We start from the raw sequence: 20,901 nt of genomic DNA, 5'->3' as shown, positions 1-20,901 counted from the left end.
GCATGTGGTCCAGTGCGCCCCTGTTCACCGATTCAAGTGCAAATCAGGTCCGAATTCGCAAATGAATTGGACCGGAAGGTTTACAGGACCCTTCTGCAATCCGGACCGTGGCTGCCCCGGAGCTGTGTGAACCGGCTCCATCGAGAGACGGGCAAACTCTCCTGTCCTGCGAAAACCACATCCAATTTGCATATATATGAACCCGGACACAAGAGCAAACAAGACAGCAGAAAATGCGCCAGGTAAGTATGAGTAACAATAATTTATTCCATATCCACTTCCATTAAAAAAATCTTGTATACTGCATGCAAGGCTTGTGTGGTGTGCAGTTTGAACAGGCAGCGTTCCCTATAGAATGGAGGACAGCTGCAGGCACAAGCTCCGACCCGCCGCAGGAATTCTAAGAAGGAGGTGGGCAGCAAAGTGTTTCCGAGGCCCTGCCTCCTTCATCAGGCAGCCTCAGAAACATGTTGCAGGCTGCCCACTCCTTAGCTTGCCTATCTGTCCTTGGTCTCCTGTGCGCAGCTTGTGAGAGCCCCTGCAGCAGGCCCAAGCTTGTGCCTGCAGCTGTCCTCTATACCATTGAGATTGCTGCCTATTCAATCTGCACACCACACCAGCCTTGCATGCAGTATACAATCAATTTTAATGGAAGTGGATATGGACTAAATTATTGTTGTTTTTTACTGATACTTACCTGGCACCCTTTCTGTTGTCTCACACCAGTTTTGTAGGAATTCAAGAAAACTTGCAGCAGGGCGATTGAGGAAGGAATGGCAAGGGTTAACAGGAAGGTTCGTATAGGGGAGTGGTGACCTTTGCAGAAATACTGTCTTTTTTCTCTGCATGGGCAAGGTGGCAGAGGGGTTTATTTACTAAAGCTGGAGAGTGCAAAATTAGGCTCACTGCTGCATAAAAACCAATCAGCTTCCAGGTTTTATTGTCAAAATTTAACTAAACAAGCTAAAGTTATAAGCTGATTGGCTACCATGCACAGCTGCACCAGATTCTGAGTGCACCAGTTTTAGTACATCTACTCCAGTGTCTCTTTAATGTCTCACAGTGGTCCTTTAATCATTTATACCAGTCCCTGCCTCAGATGAACCTATGCTACAGTATAATTCCCCCAACAAACACACATTAAGGCCAATTTGGTTAGAAGCCAGTTCACCTCTCGGTAAGTTCTTGGGTTGCAGAAGTAAATCGGATCACGCACAGGAAGCCCACACAAACACAGGGTGAATGTGCAAATACTATGTAGATAAGTGCCCTTGGTAGCACCTAGGTGCTATTGAGCTACCTTTTTTTTTCTCTAAGCCCCTGTACTGCTCTAGGCCAGTGATGGTGAACCTTGGCACCCCAGAACTACATTTCCCATGATGCTCACCTACACTGCAGAGTGCATGAGCATCATGGGAAATGTAGCTCCAAAACATTTGGGTGCCAAGGTTCGCCATTACTGCTCTAGGCAAACCTTCTTTCACGTATTATACTGTGCTATTTTCTTAGTGCCCAGTGCAAAGTTGCCCCGGGATTTTCAAAAACAGCTATGTGTATAAACCTGAAAAAAAGCTGAGAAATTAAATCTGATTCCACTAAGTCATGTGAAAATACTGTTCGAGTTGCAGGTTCTGCGATGTCTGTTGGCATCTGGCAATCAGAAACCAGGAATGAATATACATTTTTTTTCTTATGAGAAAGATGTATCCCTGTATAGTAATATGAAAATATTACTGATAAATTTGCAATGAAATATTAGCATAAATAAATGACATTAGGAACACGCTGCATAGACGTACATACTGAAACGGTGTGCCACCGAATGTGCTTCCTGTGCCCAGAATGACAATTGAAGAACAGAGATTATTGTGCTACCTTCAGCGCGTCTTGGCATTCAGTAAAAAAAAGGAAAGTCGCGTTCTGAATTGTATGCGGTGGGTTTCTGCAGCGCTTCGAATAGCCCTTCCTTCCTAAACAGGACGAAGTCTAAAAATCTGCAGCAGATGATTGTAGGATTGTGCAATACGTCAAGAAGGCAGCGGAACAAGTGCAGATGCGATTGGTGGTGGTGGGAAGGGGGGAGTTGGAGCCTCAGGAGGGCATGTCTGGTGATGTCACTGCGACTTCCCCCTGGCAAGGTCTTTCTAAATGCTCATTGGATGCTTTGTCCAAAGTAGTTACTGGAGAGACCGGTGGAGGTTTATAGAGCAAGATAGCGAGCAAAAAGAACAGTAGTCCAATCACCTGCCAAAACAAGAAAAGTTTAGCATAAGTAAAGAGCAACTCCACCTTTAAACTTTTATAGTTTTTATTTTTATAGATCAAAGATCAACTTCAGAATTTCTTTTTATTTGGCTTTGGATAGAGGTGGGAAGGGTCAGGGCCTATATGAAATGTTCATTGAAGCCTGTGTTCATATTGAGAAGACTTCATCTCATCTCCTGTCAGCTCAGGAAAAGGAACGAACTTGTGCTTGTGGTCAAATTAAGCAAATTATGTCATAAGTATCCCGGCCCTTTTGTGTATGTCAGCTGCGGGACATGGAGTCCTTCACCCGCAGCTCATTGGCCCAGGAATTGTAAGTAGGTAAATATCCGCGCTCAGTTAAACTTAAACAACTAACAGCAGCTTAACACCATAACCCAGATACTGGACACAGAAATGCAAAGAAAAAGATAAAGTGCAGTGCTTGTTCAATAAATAATGATTAGATAATCACACAAGTGAAACGTGCAAAAAATGGTGAAAAACCAAAATAAAATGGCATTCAAACGAAATCAATATTAACATATAAATGTGCAATAAAAAATTTATAAAAATTAATTCATATGTGAGTCCATAAATGGACTCACATATGAATTAATTTTTATTAAAGAGGAAGTAAACTCTCCCACTCTGATGCTTCTTTCCATTTAGTCCATTATAATAAGTCATTATCAGACTATAGCCACTGTAATCCAGCCCAAATCACATATTACTTACTGTTTAAAGAAACTTTAAAAAAAACTTGTTTCCAGGGATTAGGCAGTGCCACCTTAAAGAGGAAGTAAACCCTGATGAGTTTACTTCCTCTTTCATTCCCTGCAAAGGCAAAGCATAATGGACTACTATGCATCGCATAGTAGCCCATTATGTGTCACTTACCTGACACAGGAGCCAGCGAAGTCGCCGCTGTCCCCTGTAGTCCGCCGCATCCATCTTGTTGGTGGGGTCTCGCAGCTCCGCCGCTGTCATTCGGCGAAGCCGCGATGACGTCACTCCCGCGCATGCGCACGGGAGCCGAGACGCGCGGCAGCTCCGTCGCTGAGAATGACGCGCTCAGTGCGCCTACGCGCCGCTGTCTACGGCGCATGCACCGTAGACAGCGGTGCCCGTTTTCGGGCAAATATCTCCTAAACCATATAGGTTTAGGAGATATTGCTTGGACCTACAGGTAAGCCTTAATCTAGGCTTACCTGTAGGTCAAAGTGGTTTGTAAGGGTTTACAACCACTTTAAGTATTGTTTTCTGAGTCCACAGTGGAGTGTATTTCCGCCCTTACATTGAGCACTTCCTGTACTGTTAACCAAGAGTCCTTCTCAATCCATCGTTTCTATGGAAACCCTGCTTCCCTGTTCATAGCTTACTTGTTTATTTCATAGTATTTACTTGTGCCGGATGTCTAATGTTTCCTTTTGTCAGACTTATCAGCTTCAGCTGATAAGACTGCAGTAATGGCCAAGTTTAGACTGTATGTGAGGTCACATGGTGTGTAGGAGGAAGCTCTGAGTGATTAGCAGAGTTCAGTGTTGTGCCATAGGAAGTCCTGATCACAGATAGATAAGACATAGAGAGTGTGCCGTAAGGGAAGATCTGGGCATGCTCAGTGACTTCATTCTACAGAACAACAGGGATTACAACAATACTAAGCAAGTAAGGAGATATCTACAAGCAGTGTTCCTTAAGCCCCGTACACACGAGCGGACTTTTCAACATCCAAAGTCCGTCAGACCGAGTCCGTCAGACTATCCGATCGTGTGTGGGCTGCAACGGACTTTAGCTTCGCAAAAGTCTGACGGACTTTAGAAATGAAGCATGCTTCAAATTTTCCCGACGGAACTCCGCCGGACCCGGTCCCCTTCGAAAAATCCGCTCGTGTGTATGCTACTCCGACGGACTAAAACCGACGCTAGGGCAGCTATTGGCTACTGGCTATGAACTTCCTTATTCGAGTCGGGTCGTACGTCATCACGTTCGAATCCGTCGGAGTTTAGTGTGATCGTGTGTGGCCAAGTCCGTTCGGCCGAAAAGTCTGTCAGAACTCCGGCGGAACTCCAGCGGAACTCCGGCGGAACTCCTTTGGAAGTCTGTCGGACATAAGTCCTCTCGTGTGTACGGGGCTTTATGGTTTTTTTATGCTGATTTACATGGGACAAAGTTGTGGGGGAGGGTTTACAACCACTTTCATTTTTTATTGCACATTTATATGTTTATATTGATTTCGTTTGAATGCCATTTTATTTTGTTTTTTCACAGTTTTTGCACGTTTCACTTGTGTGATTATATAATCATTATTTACTGAACAAGCGCTGCACTTTATCTTTTTCATTGGCCCAGGAATGACCGCTGACTTCTCGGACCAAACTCTGTTCAGAACAAATACAAGCTCATCCCTAGTCGGGAACATATGGGAAATCATTTAAATAGGGACAAAACAATTTTTTTTACATCATATGGGCTGGGTAGGGGATGAGCTCAGTCTTGTTCAGATCAGTGGTGTTAACACACCCTAAAGGGGCAGCTGGTGGGCTTAAACCATGAGTTGCAGGAAAGAAATTTACTTGATTCCCCCATCAACACAGTCAGTAGTAGGGGTGCAACAGATCGTCACGATCCGTGATCCGAGCGGGTCACCCTGTTCGGACCGACCCACCACGCGATCCGTGGATTGCTCCGCTGATCGCGGGCTTAGGAAAGGCAGCAGCTTCCGCCTAGCTCCATCTTGGTACACCCGGGGGGCACTGTCTCGTCAGGAAGTGACGGTTCGTCTCCGCCATCTTGCTACACCCCACACTCCTGCACAGTAATGATAGTGAGAAGGGGGCAAGCAGACATCTTGTTACACCCACCAGAGTGTTCTATTTCACAGTTATTTTCAACGCAAAACAGAGCTTATATGCTTAAATACAGTATTTGCAAATCTGACGGACTGTTTAGGTGTTAAATTTTAAAAGCAGCAGCAAACCTGCTGACCTTACATGGTTGCTAATAGTTAAATGTGAAAATCAGAGGTGTTCTGTCACATTAGCAACCATGTAAGATCAGCAGGTTTGCTGCTGCTTTTAAAATTTAACATCTAAACAGTCCATCGGATTTGCAAATACTGTATTTAAGCATATTAGCTCAGTTTTGTTGAAAATAACTGTGAAATCTAAAACTTCTGTGGGTGTAACAAGATTTGTCTTTTCTTTTTTTTTTGCTGATCCGAAAAATGATCCGATCCGAGGAACGATCCAATCCGTGAGCTTTTTGATCCGTTGCACCCCTAGTCAGTAGTGATGGAGGAATCCCTCCTGTAGAGCTATTTTGTTCTGCCAGCGTGCGCAGGGGGGAGGCCAGGAGAACAGGAGTAACAGGATTAACAGGAGTAATTATTGCTAGCAGCTATAGCCGCTGACAATAATCGCATGTAAAAATCTGACATGCTGGTTGTATCCAAGTTGATCGATGAAGTGACTTGGGTGCAATCAGCCTGCCCATAGATAGTTCAAATCTGAGCCAGTCCCTGCTGAATCAGCTGAGATTTGAACCACCCATGGCTGGATTAAGGGCCATTTGTTCTGGACATAAGGCCAGCTCACATTAACCCTTCACTCACCTTGTAAACCAGACCAGCGATGAGCATGTAGCTGCTCATGGCTGAGTTTTGGTACATGTAACATGAGCCCTTTTCTCCACTTTGGTTCTGCCAGAGCAGGCAGGAAATGTCAATCATCGAGCCAAAGGCAATTGGTCCAGGGATTCCACCTGAAAAAGAAAAGGAAATTATTGCAAAAAGTAACTGCTGTATGCACTTTATTGCTGAAGTCATTGACCTTTACCTGATCTAACACATGTGTATTGCTGATGCTAACCACTGTGTGTGAGGCAAGTATGGTGGCTTTATGGTTAGCCCTGTTGCCTGGCCGCTCTAGGGTCCTGGCTTCTGTATCCACCAAGAACTATCTGCATGGAGGCTATATATCATCTCCACAATCTCCCTTAGTGTAGAGTAAATTGGCTCTTTCCTACTTTACCCTAAACTGCATGCTTGACTATGGTAGGGAGATTTCTCTGCAATTCCATCAGCGGCCGGGACTAGTATGAATTGTTCTTTTAGCCTGGGTTCACACTATTGTGAATTGGATGCGGATTGGCCGCATCCAATTCAGAATAGCAGGAGATTTTGACCGGCTCTCTGTGGAGACGGTTCACATATCTCCGCAGGGGTCCGGTTGCGACTTTTGGTCCGTTTCAGGTCCCAATTAAGCCAGGTCCCAATTCAGCCGGACCTGAAACGGTGAACCAGCATGCACCGGACGCATGCTGTGAGCCGCATGCGGCTCATATGTGAACCGAGCCTGACTCTGTACAGCAATTTAGAAGATGTGAGTGTTGTACAACTGTGGGTAAATAAAATAATGGAGTAATGGAATTATGGCATTAGCAGGGGAACCTGTCAAGATGAATGTTACCTATCAAAGCCAAAGCTACCATGCAGTGCAAGAGTCTGCCGTTTCCCGACCCCTGATATACTACTAATACTGAGGTTGTGTGACCGGCACAGCTGTCATTTAGGATTTAAGAATGTAACTGGAAGTGGCTGGTCTATATCTTGACGTCATAGCACCAGCCACTGCAGCGCCAGCCAAGCTATAAACAATGCATGGTGGTGTTATTAAGAAAAGAGCTCCTGGAGATGCTGCAGTTAATTTACTAGCTTAAAGAGGAGCTCTAGTCCCCCCCCCCCCAAAAAAAAAATCTAAAAGTCAGCAGCTACAAACATTGTAGCTGCTGACTTTTAATTTAAGGACACCTACTGCGCATGCGCGAACCACACTGTACTTTTTGAAAGGTCCTGTAGTCTTCTGAGACCTGTGTGTGTCCGAGAAAGGCTGTGGGGGGGGGGGGGGGGGGGGGTTAATCTGAGCTGGAGGTGGGAGTAGGTACAGTACCTGTGAAAACCAGGTACCTGCTCAGCCCAAAAAAGGTGCCAAATGTTGCAGTGGAGGGGGGTGGGGGTATGCAAACAAGTGGAACTTCCCCTTTTTGGTGAAGTTCCACTTTAAGTAGCAGGCTTTTGACAGTTTTGGGCAGATTGGGGAAGGGTTAGAACCCCTGTCAGTTTTTTTTTTTTTTTTTTGCTGCCCTCACTTCCTGTCATGGTGACACAACAGGAGATTAGAAAACTTGACAAAGGAGCAACTTTCCCACTGCATCTAAAACTACAAAAGCCTGGAGTCTGGCTTTAAACAAAAGGCTCCCAATCCCCCCAACTGGCCGCTGGCAATATGAATTGAAGAGGAACACAATCTGAATTTTGGCCCACAAAAGACTGATGAGAGTTTTTCATTGGAAAATGCAATCGTATGTATGCTCCATCTGACTTTTGCCGGCCGAATTCCAGCCAGCAAAAGATTAAGAGCATGTTCTCAATTTTTCGGTCGGGAAAGGTTCCTATCTGAAAATCGAAAAAAAGCGATCGTCTGTGGCAATTCCGACGTGCAAAAAAACCCACGCATGCTCAGAATCAAGTAGGAGACGGAAGCTATTGGCTACTGGCTATTGAACTTCCTTTTTCTAGTCCCGTCGTACAAGTTGTACGTCACCGTGTTCTTGGCGGTCAGAATTTGGTGTGGCCGCGTGTACGCAAGACAGCTTGAGCGAAATTCCTTCGGAATTCCTTTGGGAAAACCATCAGAGCTTTTTCCTATGAAAATTCTGATCGTGTGCACGTGGCAGTAAACATGATTTGTGAGTTGTTAATCAGCACTAGAATGCCATAATTTCACCTCCCATCTGAACAGAGCTATAGGAAAGCTTGAAAGTATTTATAAAAAGCCATAAATCTTGTCCCATCCAAAGCCCACTTTACCAGTTAAACTGTAGCCATTAATGGTGTTTTATAGGGAAAGCTGGTTACTTAGTGAACAGCAGAGATGGGAGATAATGAAATGCAGGAAGCCTATCAGCGAGGTTATTGAATCCATTAGCTAAGTGCTTCTTGTCATAGCATACCTAATGTTCGGACTAATATCCACTGAATCCCAAGTGCAAAGGAACGCTGACTGTCCGGTACACACCTACAACAACACGGAGCCACAGGGAAGAATATGAAGAACACTTATAGATAAACTCCAACCTACATAACAAACTCTAAAGTAGATTCCATTAGCACAGCTGTCCTTAAATACATTTTATTACACCATACAAGACTATACAGTGGAGAAAATAAATATTTGATCCTCCTGCAGATTTTGTAACTTTGCCCACTTACAAAGAAATGAAGGGTCTAAGTATTTGATCCCCAAAGAAAAACATGACTTAATACTTCTGGAGACACTACTACTACTGTAGAAACCCTTTTTGGCAAGCACAGAGGTAAGACGTTTCTTGTAGTTGGTGACCAGGTTTGCTCACATCTCAGGAGGGATTTTGGTCCACTCTTCTTTACAGATCTTCTCTCTAAATCCTTAAGGTTTCTTGCCTGTAGCTTGGCAACTCTAAGTTTCTGCTCCCTCCATAAATTTTCTATAGGATTAAGGTCTGGAGGCTGGTTACGCCACTCCATGACCTTAATGTGCTTCTTCTTGAGCCACTACTTTGTTGCCTTTCCAGTATGTTTTGGGTCATTCTCATGCTGGAAGACTCATCCACGACCCATCTTCAATGTTCTGGCTGAGGAAAGCAGGTTCTCATCCAAGATTTTACAATGCATGGCCCCGTCCATTGGCCCCTCAATGCGCCAAAGTCGGCCTGTACCTTTTAGTAGAGAAACTGCCCCAAAACATAATGTTTCCACCTCCGTGCTTGACTGAAGGGATTGTGTTTTTGTTGCAGTCAGCATTTTTCTTCCTCCAAACACGGCGAGTCGAGTTAATGCCAAAGAGCTCAATTTTGGTCTCATCTGATGACAGGACTTTATCCCAATCCTTCTCTGAATCATTTAGATGTTCACCGGCAAACTTCAGATGGGCCTGTACATGTGCCTTCTTAAGGAGGACCTTGTGGGTGCTGCAGGATTTCAATCCATGGCAGCGTATTGCATTACCAATTGTTTGTTTGGTGACTGTGGTCCCAACTGCCTTGAGATCGTTCACAATCTCCTCCCGTGTAGTTCTGAGCTGATCTCTCACTTTTCTCATGATCACCCTCACCCTATGAGGAGAAATCTTGCACAGAGCTCTAGAACCAGAGCGATTGATAGTTTTTTTGTATTTCTTCCATTGTCTCCTTCTCACCAAGCTTCTTGCTGATGGTCTTGTAGCCCATTCCAGCCTTGTGCAGGTCTACAATCTTGTCCCTGATGTCCTTTGACAGCTCTTTGGTCCTGCCCATGATGGTGAGGTTTGAATGGAAGAAAGAGATTCTGTGGACAGGTGTCTTTTATACACATAACGAGTTGGCGTTATGACAGGACTAATCTGTGTACCACTTGTTGGTTGGTAGGGGATCAAATGCTTATTTTACTCACTGAACTGCAACTCCATTTATAACAGTTGTATTGTGTGTTTTTTGAGGATTTTTGGTTGATATTCTGTCTCTATCATTTAAAATACACCTATTATAACAATTATAGACCCTTCATTTCTTTGTAAGGGATCAAATAATTATTTTCCCCACTGTATATTTTAATTTTTTTTTTAGGTTACTATAAAAATTATTTTATGTATTTTAGGGCACAGCAGCCCACTTCTATTGACCAAAACAGAAAGTTCACATAAACATCAGGGATTCCTCTTCAACATGAAAAAACAGCTGACAATGCCGAGCCACCTGGCTCCCTTGTCAGCAGCTCTTCTCTTCTTCAGAGATGGGCGCCAGACCTGTTTGATCTCTCTTTGATCCCGGCTTTTCCCTTGGCTTGTTCTACTGACCTTCCTCCTGCTTGATCACCTGTGTATGACCCCAGCTTGCCTTATGGACTTTGTTACCTCTTACGGGCTTGCCCACCTGTGTGTGACCCCCATCCTGGCTTTTACTTCTGTCTCCTGGGTGCACAGATTGCCCAAAGAACAGCTGGAGTTCCTAAGAGACATTTATCTTGCTATCCACTCTGCTGTCCTCCACAGTCTCTGGGTGATCACCAGCTCTGCTCGCCCAGACCCTGCCAGCACCCTGTGCTTCTTTGGCTACTATACCTCCTGTTCCACTTTCAGGGGTATACTGCACTTAGCTGCAAGGGGAGCCCCTCTCAGCACATTGGCCTCGGATCAGGTATGTGACACTCTGGCTGTGCAGCTCTCCTGGTTCACTTGGCTCACTTAGCATTTAGTCGCAGCAACCTGCCTCTGGATAGGGGTGCTCCTGACACCCCGATAGGACTTCTGTTCTCTGGCTGCTGGCTGTGGTCCCTCTGACCCCTGGGTGAGACCTCCTGTCTCCAAACTGGAAGCCCGTTGTCAGCTGATGTCACAAAGCCTGTCCGGGCTAGGGAGGGATCGCGACCATACGATCGGAATCTGCCCACATGCCTGAACCGATTTTTTTTCGATTGAAAAAGCCTATGGCGTGCAAAACAAACCCAAAAACTTCCACCCGGTGCCAAAAAAAGTGGACACACATCAAGAGTGACACACAAAAACGTGCAACGGGTGTCTGCTGTCCTCCACAAGGAAGGACCTTACCCTGATCCCCCCCGGGGCGTTAGGCTCCAGACGGGGACTGAGGTACCAATACATGGCCCATCCAGCCGAAGCCGGACGACGGCCTTTCTCCGGGAAGGTCTGCCGAAACAGACCCACCCAGGTACTAGGGTAGGGGCTCCCCGAAGGGAGACCCCCCCCAAAGAGAGGGCGAACCAAGCCAGAAGGCCTATGTCCACCCTCCCACAAGACTTTAAGGATAGGTCCGAGGACCGACACCCTACTCGCCAAACGTGCAGTAACAACATAAAACGTGACACACAACACACAAAATAAAATAAATAAAAAGTGGGGAAGGGATAGTGGAGAGGAGGAGTGAAAATGGTGGCCATTGTGTAAACACAATGACCAGGCCCTCTGGCCAGGAACCAATACCCGACTTACCCTCTCAGTGAGAGCAGATCGCTAGTGCCATGCAGGTCTCCTGCAGACTGTCAGTGGGAGCTGTCTGCCCCATACATCATATAGAGAGGTGACTAAAGCTGGCCATACACCTATAGATTATCTGCAGATTTTTTCTGGTTAGATAGAAAATGTGCAACAGATTTCTCCATGTATGCTAAACTGTGTGAATGGAGGAATCTCCCACTTTTTCCATCTAACCATAGAAAATCTGCAGAGAATCTATAGGTGTATGGCCAGCTTTAGTCTCACACTGATAGGAACAATCAATGAACTAATACAGTGCTGTGGGAGTTCACTGAGAAGTATAAGCTGAGAACTGCAAAGGATGTTGGGACTTTCTTTTTCATTCAGTCACAAAACTGTGTGAATGAATGATGCGGCCGCGTGGACCACACTGTTTTCAAAAAGTGACAGCTAGTACGATGGTCAAATCCATGGAGACCCCACCTCACAACTTACAGGATTTGAAGGATCTGGTACTGACAGCTTGGTGCCAGATACCACGGCACACCTTCAGAGGTCTAGTGGAGTCCATGCCTCAATGGGCCAGGACCTGCAAAAGTGGGACCTACTCAATATTAGGTGAGTGATCATAATGTTATGGCTGATCGGTGTGTGTCTCTGCCACATGAACCAGGACCTGGATAAATTCAATGAATAAGGTTCAAATGAATAAATCGATAAATTGAATGATAAGGTGCATACCGTAACGTTGCAGTGAGTGCAGGAATGCTGCACAGGAATGTAAACAGTATAATGGAGAATGTAAAGACCAGGAGCAGCGACATCTTTTTGCAAGAGGAAGAGCATTTTCCCGCTACGGCCTGCGCCCCCATCACAGAGATATTGGAGGCCACACAACTGCAGTTTTCATACACCTAAAAGAATAAAAAAGATTGCCAACTTCAGTATAATAAGTATAATATAATACAGTATATATCATAATATAGTTCAGTATAATAAGTATAATATAATACAGTATATATCATAATATAGTTCAGTATAATAAGTATTCCGTATAATAAATAAGATAAATTAGATTGTATCCTCTGACAGCCACAAATATATAGTAGATACAGAAAATAATTAACTGTTAGCGAACTTCAATGCTGGGTATACATTAGTAGAATTTTGAATCGTTAGTGGAGTCAAATCTGAAGTCATTTTCAATTGGGGTCGACCCATATCGTTTTTTCAGGGCCGATACCAATTTTTCGGCTGCCTTTCAGGCCGATAGCTAATATCAGGTGCCAATATTCTGTAGATTTAAACTTTTTATTTTACACTGTCCTTTTTTATCACTTTTATTGCTGTCAGAAGGAATGTAAACATCCCTTGTGACAGTAAAAGCAGTGACAGGTACTCTTTATGGAGGGATCGGGGGTTCTATAAGACCCCAAACCCCTCCTCTGCACTTGAAAGTATTCAAAACGTCAAGATCTGCATTTATTAACACTTTCTATTTTTTTAAACAAATCAATATTAAAGAAAGGAAGGGATTCCGGCGCTCCAATTTTTGTAATGTCTCATAAGCCCTTGATCGGAGCGTTTTGTCGGATATTCCGACTGTGTGTGGTATGCATCTGACTGTTTCCGTCGGAATATCAGTCGGACCAAATTTTCCAACTTGCCGGAAATATTTTCCGACAAAATGCTCCAATCGGACATACTCCGATCATGTGTAGAGAATTCCGATCGGACAAAGTGCCACGCATGCTCAGATCAAATTCCTACATCAAAGCTATTGGCTACTAGCGTGAACGTAGTCGGAATCTCTGATCGTCTGTACAAGGGCTTAGAATGGTGCAATATAAGCTTAAATGGCCCCCCCCCCCCCTCCTGTTATTTTTTTAAAACTGGCGCCTTTAAGATGCCAGTAATCAGGAAGTGATGTCATGACATCGCTTCCGGGTTAGTAGATCCGAGACCTGAAAAAAACACCCACTGGCTTTGTTCGGGCCGTCGGCCTCCAGCGGACATGCCGGATGGTTGCTCGGGCCTCTTAGTGGGATGGAAAGACCCAGGCGCAGCGGCGGGATGCGGCTGCTGAGCTGCATCAGTTGTTAGTTGTTATTACAAGAAAGTTGACCATCCGCTCTGAACTAGAATGGTACTGGAATGATGCCTGCAGCTGCATGCATCGCCGTGGTACAACACCTTAAAACAATATCGGTAACATTGGTAAGTTTGTGACTAATGCTTCAAAAAAAGTGAAAATCAGCAGCCGATAATGGGCTGCACCGACAATCGGTCGACCCCTAGTTTTCAACCAGTGACGAGAAGATTTGTAGGAAACAGGATGGAAAATTTTTCTCATACAAATGAATTTCTTACAGTGTATGTGGTTTTCGTGTAGTAAAGTCCATCCACTCCAAAAATCAAATGTTAAAAGCAAACAAAATTTTCAACTATTTTCAAACAACATTCTTCAAGCAGTGGAATGTAATGAGAATTTTTCGAATGAATTTTTGTACGAATTTTCAATCAAAAATCTACCAGTGTATACCCAGGTTTAGGGCCGGTTCACACCACAATTGCTGCATGCCGGATGCGTTTCTGCATGCGCAGTTTTGATGCGTTCTGGTGCATTTTTTCCCCCGTCTTTTTTTCTTCAGGAAATGTGTGTTTTGCCACATGCCATACAAAAACAATGCAGTATGTCCCACTTTTGTTGACCTGCACTGGAACACACTGCACTGGTATTGGAATACATGGAAAACACAGTGCATGCATTTTTTGATGTAGATTAAAAATACACTGGACTGCATCTGGTGTGAACCAGCCCTTATGCCACGTACACACGACCGGACTTTTTGACAGCAAAGGTCCGTCGGACAATTCGATCTTGTGTGGGCTCCATCGGACCTTTGCTTGCCAAAAATCTGGCGGACTTTAGAAATAGAACATGTTTTACATTTTTCCACCGGAACTCCTACCTACCGAGAAATCCGCTCGTGTGTATGCTAGTCCGACGGGCAAAAACGGACGCTAGGGCAGCTATTGGCTACTGGCTGTGAACTTCCTTATTCTAGTCCGGTCGTACGTCATCACGTTCGAATCCGTCGGACTTTGGTGTGATTGTGTGTGGCCAAGTCCGTTCATTCGGAAAGTCCGTCAGAACTCTGCTGAAAATCCGTCGGACCTAGTCCCTCGAAAACTCCGGTCGTGTGTACGTGGCATTAGACACATTGGGGTTGAATTACTAGAGGCAAATAGACAAGGTAAAGCTGCACTCTGCAAGTGCTGTTACTCCAGAGCTTAGTAAATGAGCAGAAGCTCAACTGACTTCCATCATCCAATCATGTGCAAGCAAAAATGCATTTCTTTTTTTCCTTGCACGTGATTGGGTATTCTTTGTGAAGCTTTACCTTATTTACTAAGCTCTGGAGCAACTGCAGTCTATTGACCTTTAGTAAATCAAACCCATTGTTTTTTTTTTTATCCACCAGACAATGGGCTGATTTCCTGCAATGGTTTGTCTTCCAAAGGGCTGTAATGAAAGGGTCACTACGCCCACTTGGTGCAAGTACTACGAGCGTGCCTCGCTCTGCCTGTTGTGTCGCTCTGCCTGTTGAAAACTCCTCTCCGGTTTGGGTCTCCCCTCCAATTCTCTCTAATTCACTCCCCAATAGTAGTTAAAAAATAAAAAAAATTGCTAAGTGCCAGAAATGCCCTAAATCATGGTAATGTGACATGCCGGGCCAGGAGTCTTCTCTTTTCTCCACTGCAGAGTGGAAAAATTATTTTATTGGGTGCCCACATCACTGCCTGGTGACTCGGGCACTTTCCATTTGCTGTCAGGGTCCTCACACTTTCCAAAAGGCTACAGCGGCAGCGTGAGGGCCAACAATAAGACCAGGGGCTAAGAGGACCTAGACTGAAGCACTGGACCAGCAGTCCCAACTCCCTGAGACAGGAAATGAGATTAAGCCCACGTTCACATCAGGGCGTTTTGGCATGCGATTTGATATGTCAAATCGGCGGCTATTGCCGGCAATAGCACCCTCTGAATCGCGCAGCGCCAACTTTGTGGCGCCACCCTGACTCCCAAAAGTAGTTCCTGTGCTTCTTTTGGTGACTTTGGGGGCGATTTGTATAGACATCTGTGCAGGAACCCGCACAGATGTCTGTCAAATCGCCCCTGAAGTCGGATTGATATGCGGGTATGAAATCGTACGAGTTCAGCTGAACGCTTTCTAAACCACCGTCAGTGTCAACCTAGGCTAAATATCCACAAAGGGGAATCAGTGCTAAAATCCCTACAGATTAACTAACCCTTCCCCTCAAAAAAAAAACACAGATGAAGAGGGACATTCTTCGAACTTCTGTAGGCTAATTTCATAGCCAGTCTCCAAACCATAAAAAGTGTTTTGCTTATTTTAAATGTATACAGTCAAAATGCTGTCTACCTGTCAATTTACGTGACATATGTGGGGGAGGGGATTTACTAAAACTGGAGCATGCAAAATCTGGAAACCAATCAGCTGTCAGATTTTATTGCCAAAGCTTAACCGCTTGCTGACCGCTGCACACAGATGTATGTGTCAGCAGAATGGCACAGGCAGGTAAATGGGCGTACCCGTACCTTTGCCACCTATCTGGTACGCACACGCCAGCGATTGCGGTGTGGAGAGGCAGAATGGGGAGATGCCTATATCAGGGATGCCCAACCTTTTGAAGAGCGAGAGCCATTTAAGCGACTAGGTAACCAGTCACGGGCCACAATGAGTGGCGTGGGCAGATGATATGCATATTGCAGGGCGGACACGTATGCAGCCCACTCTACTCTATGGGCCCTCCGATCCGATCTGCCCAGACGGAAGAAGAAGTATCCCCTTTTTTTTAGCAGATCGAATTGTAGGTAGGCGGGTGTAAATGGATACAAGTCTGTTTGCATCTGCCGCTCCATAGAGGTGAATAGAGAGTCCGATTGGGTTGGACTGATCCTCTGAAAGGGGCCTAGGGCTGCTTTCACACTGTTGCGCTGCGGTTTACCCACACCGTGGGTGCAGTGCACTTGTGGATTTCCTGCGGGTTAGCTGCACTTTGCCATAGAATTCTATTATGTCCTGCATGTGTGGTGCACTTTCAGAAAGTGAGCCAAACCTGCATGTAATTACTGAAGTCTATGGCTCAGTGAAGGTAACCCACTGGTACACTGCGCTGCACCTGCAGATCAGTTAGAAAGCAGCCCAGTAACCAATGCAGAAGCTATGCCCGTATATACACTGTGATTTTAGTAATGAACTGACCTATAATAACTGTCTTCCATTCAGGTATTGTCGGCTGTTGCTGTCCCAGGCAGTGCACATTTGGTACCACTCCGCCTGTGACAGGAACCGACGCTATACAGGAAGCATCGGTTTATGTGGCTCTGCTCCGCAGTTGCTTCCTTCCTCTACTGCTCGCTTCATTCACAACACTGATGCTCTGGGATAGAGGGTTGGGAACCCAAGATCTGTGCTTGCCAGTCAACCATCACAGAGCAAGAGGTCGCAGGCCACATCAGAGGGCTCCGCAGGCCACATGTGGCTCCCGGGCCACTGGTTGGACACCCCTGGCCTATATAAACAAGGCATTTCCCCGTTCTGGCTTGTGTTATGACAGAGATCTACTGCTCCCTGCAACGGGAGCCGTGATCGCTGTCATGTCAGTGGAAGCCCAGTCCCCCACAGTTAGAATCACTCCCTAGGACACACTTAACCCCTTGATCGCCCCCTAGTGTTAACCCCTTCCCTGCTGTTGTCATTTACTCAGTAATCAGTGCGTTTTTATAGCACTGATCACTGTATAAATGACAATGGTCCCAAAATAGTGTCAAAAGTGTCCGATGTGTCCACCATAATGTCGTAGTCACGATAACACTCGCAGATCGCTGCCATTACTAATAGAAATAAAATGAATACTAAAAACGCCATAAACTATCCCCTATTTTGTAGACGCTATAACTTTTGCGCAAAACAATCTATATCTGCTTATTGCAATTTTTTTTTTTTCTACCAAAAATATGTAGAAGAATAAATATCGGCCTAAACTAAGAAAGACATTATTTTTTTATATATTTTTGGGGGATATTTATTATAGCATAAGAAAAAATATTGCTTTTTTTTTCAAAAATTGTCGCTCTTTTTTTGTTTATAGCACAAAAAATAAAAACAGCAGAGGTGATCAAATACCACCAAAAGAAAGCTCTATTTTGGGGGGAAAAAGGACGTACATTTTTGTTTGGGTACAACGTCGCACGACCGCGCAATTGTCAGCTAAAGCGACGTAGTGCCGAATCCCAAAAAATGCTCTGGTCAGGAAGGGGGTAAAATCTTTCCCGGTGGTTCATTGAACAAGTTAAAGGTAGAAGCTGATTGGCTACCATGCACAGCTGCACCAGATTCGGAGTGCACCAATTTTAGTGAATCTTCCCCTTTATGTCTTCTGTTTTTAAATCTCTAAACGCTATAAGAAGTCAGTGGGTAATTCTGCTCATTAGCAGACACTCATAACTTTGGGTGGACGGAGCTGCATGTCAGTTTCTTCTATATACATATAAAAAATACATAATTACCTTTCTGCCATTACCATGGTCCACGTAACGTCCTGAGCAGCCTGCATAGCAAGCAGAGTAGTACATGACATTATCGGCTCCGCAGACAGGACTGTAAAGATCCTGTGAACAGCGGCACCCGGCATTACAGACAGAGGAGAGGTTGAGGTCGCTCCCTAAGAGGACACTGCAGAGAAAGCACAGGGGACAATGAGATCACACCTGTAAAGCTGCCCATACAACGATAGTTTTTTTTTTTTTTTTTTTCAGTCTGCAAGCTAAATGAAAAAAAAACAATTAAGATTCCTCCATTGACGACATCTGCTTGGATGAACCCCTAAGCAGCAGTAAATCTTTAGGCTGTAAGCGGAACATTGCTAGTAATAGAGAGCAACTGAGCATGTGCAGAGTGGGGTGAGACAGTGTATTACTGGATTTTAAACTGTATAGGCTCTTATTTTTATCAGGACTTCATTTTCTGACCAAAGTTCCACTTTAAGGCTAGCCATACACATTTTGAATTTTTTCACATTGAGCCCCAAAGGCAAAAATGTGAGAAATCCCACCATCCATGTTAAACAGCCTGGAGGGAAGAATCTACCTTGCTGTCTATTGTAGTCAGACAGCCGCAGCACCTGCGGCTGTCTGCATAGCAGCACAATGACTGCCTCTGATTGGATGGAATCACCTTCTCCTGTCGATTTTCACCCGGCTCACTTCAAATTTTTTAAGCAACTTTTGTCGAGCTACGAGGGGCCAACCATGGCTCAAATCTTGGCCAATTCAGCAGGAATCGGCCGATATTCAAGCCATGTATGTCCAGCTTAATGCCCCGTACACACGGTCGGACATTCCGACCACAAAATCCGTCGGATTTTGTCCGAAACTGGTGTTGCATACACACAGTAGGACAAAGTTGTCGGAAAATCCGATCGTTCAGAACGAGGTGACATTCGTTGCGTACGACGGGACTACGTAGAGGCTAGTAGCCAATAGCTTCGGTGTCGTAATTTGATCTGAGCATGCGTGGAACTTTGTCCGTTGGAATTCTCTACAAACGATCGGAAAAAGTCAGATCGGATTTTTTTGTCGGAAAATTTTAAATCCTGCTCTCAAATTTTTTCCGACAGAAAAAAAAAGTCAGATAGAGCCCACACACGGATTTTCCGATAACATAATCCGATCGGACCTTTTCCGTCGGAATTTTGTGTGTAGGGGGCATAATACTGTGTGATGGTGGTGACTGTGACAGGAAATGGGGAAAAATTCTCTCAGTATTGGGACACCTTCCTTTACACGCACATAAACTTTAATGGCATCCCAGTCTTAGTCCGTAGGTTTTAATATTGTGTTGGTCCACCCTTTGCAGCTATAACAGCTTCAACTCTTCTGGGAAGGCCGTTCACAAGGTTTAGGAGTGTGTCTATGGGGATGTTTGACTATTCTTCCAGAAGTGCATTTGTGAGGTCAGCTACTGATGTTGGATGAGAAGCTCTGGCTTGTAGTTTCCACTCTAGTACATCCCAAAGGTGTTCTATCGGGTTGAGGTCAGGACCCTGTGCAGTCCAGTCAAGTTCCTCCACCCCAAACTTGCTCATCCATGTCTTTATGGACCTTGCTTTGTGCACTGGTATGCAGTCATGTTGGGACAGGAAGGGGCCATCCCCAAACTGTTCCCACAAAGTTGGGAGCATGAAATTGTCTAAAATGTCTTGGTATGCTGACGCCCTAACCGTTTGCCGACCAGTGCACGACGATACATGTTGGCACCATGGCACTGCTGCACAAATGTGTGTACCTGTATGTCCCCTTTAAATCGCGGGGCTTGTGGGCGAGCACGTGCCTGTGGGTCCCGCAAACTCCATATCCACCGGTGGCCCGTGATTGTGACAAGGAAAGGAAGAACGGGGAGATGCCTATGTAAACAAGGCATTTCTCTGTTCTGCCTAGCAACATGACAGGGATCTACTGCTCCCAGTGATCGGTAGCAGTGATCTCTGTCATGTCCTAGTGAGCCCATCCACTCTAAAGTTAGAACATAGTGAGGGAACACACTTAACCTCTTGATCGCCCCCTAGTGTTTAACCCCTTCCCTGCCAGTGACATTTACACAGTAAACAGTGCATTTTTAAAGCACTGATCGCTGTATAAATGTCACTGATCCCAAAATAGTGTCAAAAGTGTCTGATGCGTCAGCTGCAATGTCGCAGTCACGCTAAAAATCGCAGATCGCTGCCATTACTAATTTAAAAAATAATAATACTAAAAATGAATCGGTGTGTGTGTGGCAGCCACACGTTGATCGCTTGATTGACTTCTGTTGAAAGGACATGCTATTGACAATCAGCAGGAGCCAATTGTCCTGGTAGGTGGGATTCATCCATCCACCTTGTTAATGTGAATAAAATATTTTTTTCTTTTTCATTCAGCCCAATGAACAAAAAACAAAAAATAAAAAATAAAAAAACACGACCCTTCTATGGCTGTCTTAACACTGTAAATTCAGTTAGAAATGATGGCACTAAAAAAATATTTCAAAGACATATACACACAGTCCATCAATACAAAACTGAAGAAAGTTGTAGGATTGACAATCGGGGTGATTTACTAAAGGCAATTACACTGTGCCCTTTGCAAAGTGCAGCTGCTCCAGAGCTTAGTAAATTAGGTAAATCTTCATTTTGCAAAGCATGTCCAATCAGATGCAAGGGAAATAAAAAAAAACAGCATTTTTGCTTGCATATCATTGGATGATAAGTTCTGGAGTAACTGCTCTTGTCGGGTGCAACTGCACATTGCAAAGTGCACAGTCTAAGTGCCTTTAGTAAATCACTGTTTAGCAGGATTAGTCATGACTATTAACAAAGAGTACCTGTCAGGGTAGGAAGCGGTGACTCCGGCCATGGGCAAGTTAGGACAGCTGATGAGGAAGATGAAGACTGACATAAGACTGAATACAGTACACAGGACACAGAATCTGATGATTCCTGAGCAGTGCAATTTCAGTTTGTTCACTATGAATCCCCCCAGGAAGGTTCCGCCACCCCCAGCAGGAACCACCAAGTAGCCTGTATG

General features: G+C 44.8%; 1 protein-coding gene across 1 annotated transcript in view; it reads right to left on the bottom strand.

The window, feature by feature from the left end:
- Positions 1-314: 314 nt before the first annotated feature.
- SLCO4A1 (solute carrier organic anion transporter family member 4A1) overlaps positions 315-20,901 on the bottom strand; it is an 87,582-nt gene continuing 66,995 nt past the window's right edge. Inside the window, exons 7-12 of the mRNA XM_077460305.1 lie at positions 20,699-20,894; positions 17,848-18,013; positions 11,994-12,166; positions 8,257-8,321; positions 5,858-6,006; positions 315-2,244 (exon numbers count right to left, since the gene is read on the bottom strand). Of these exons, the coding sequence (XP_077316431.1) occupies positions 2,092-2,244; positions 5,858-6,006; positions 8,257-8,321; positions 11,994-12,166; positions 17,848-18,013; positions 20,699-20,894 (902 nt within the window). The 3' untranslated portion in view covers positions 315-2,091. The remainder of the gene's footprint in view (positions 2,245-5,857; positions 6,007-8,256; positions 8,322-11,993; positions 12,167-17,847; positions 18,014-20,698; positions 20,895-20,901) is intronic.

Source organism: Lithobates pipiens, unplaced genomic scaffold, assembly GCF_037356315.1.
Source record: "Lithobates pipiens isolate NorthernLeopardFrog02 unplaced genomic scaffold, aLitPip1_a1.2 Scaffold_28, whole genome shotgun sequence".
NCBI lineage: Eukaryota > Metazoa > Chordata > Amphibia > Anura > Ranidae > Lithobates > Lithobates pipiens.
Note: the sequence above shows the minus strand (reverse complement) of the source record. Positions and strands in the feature narration are given on the sequence as shown.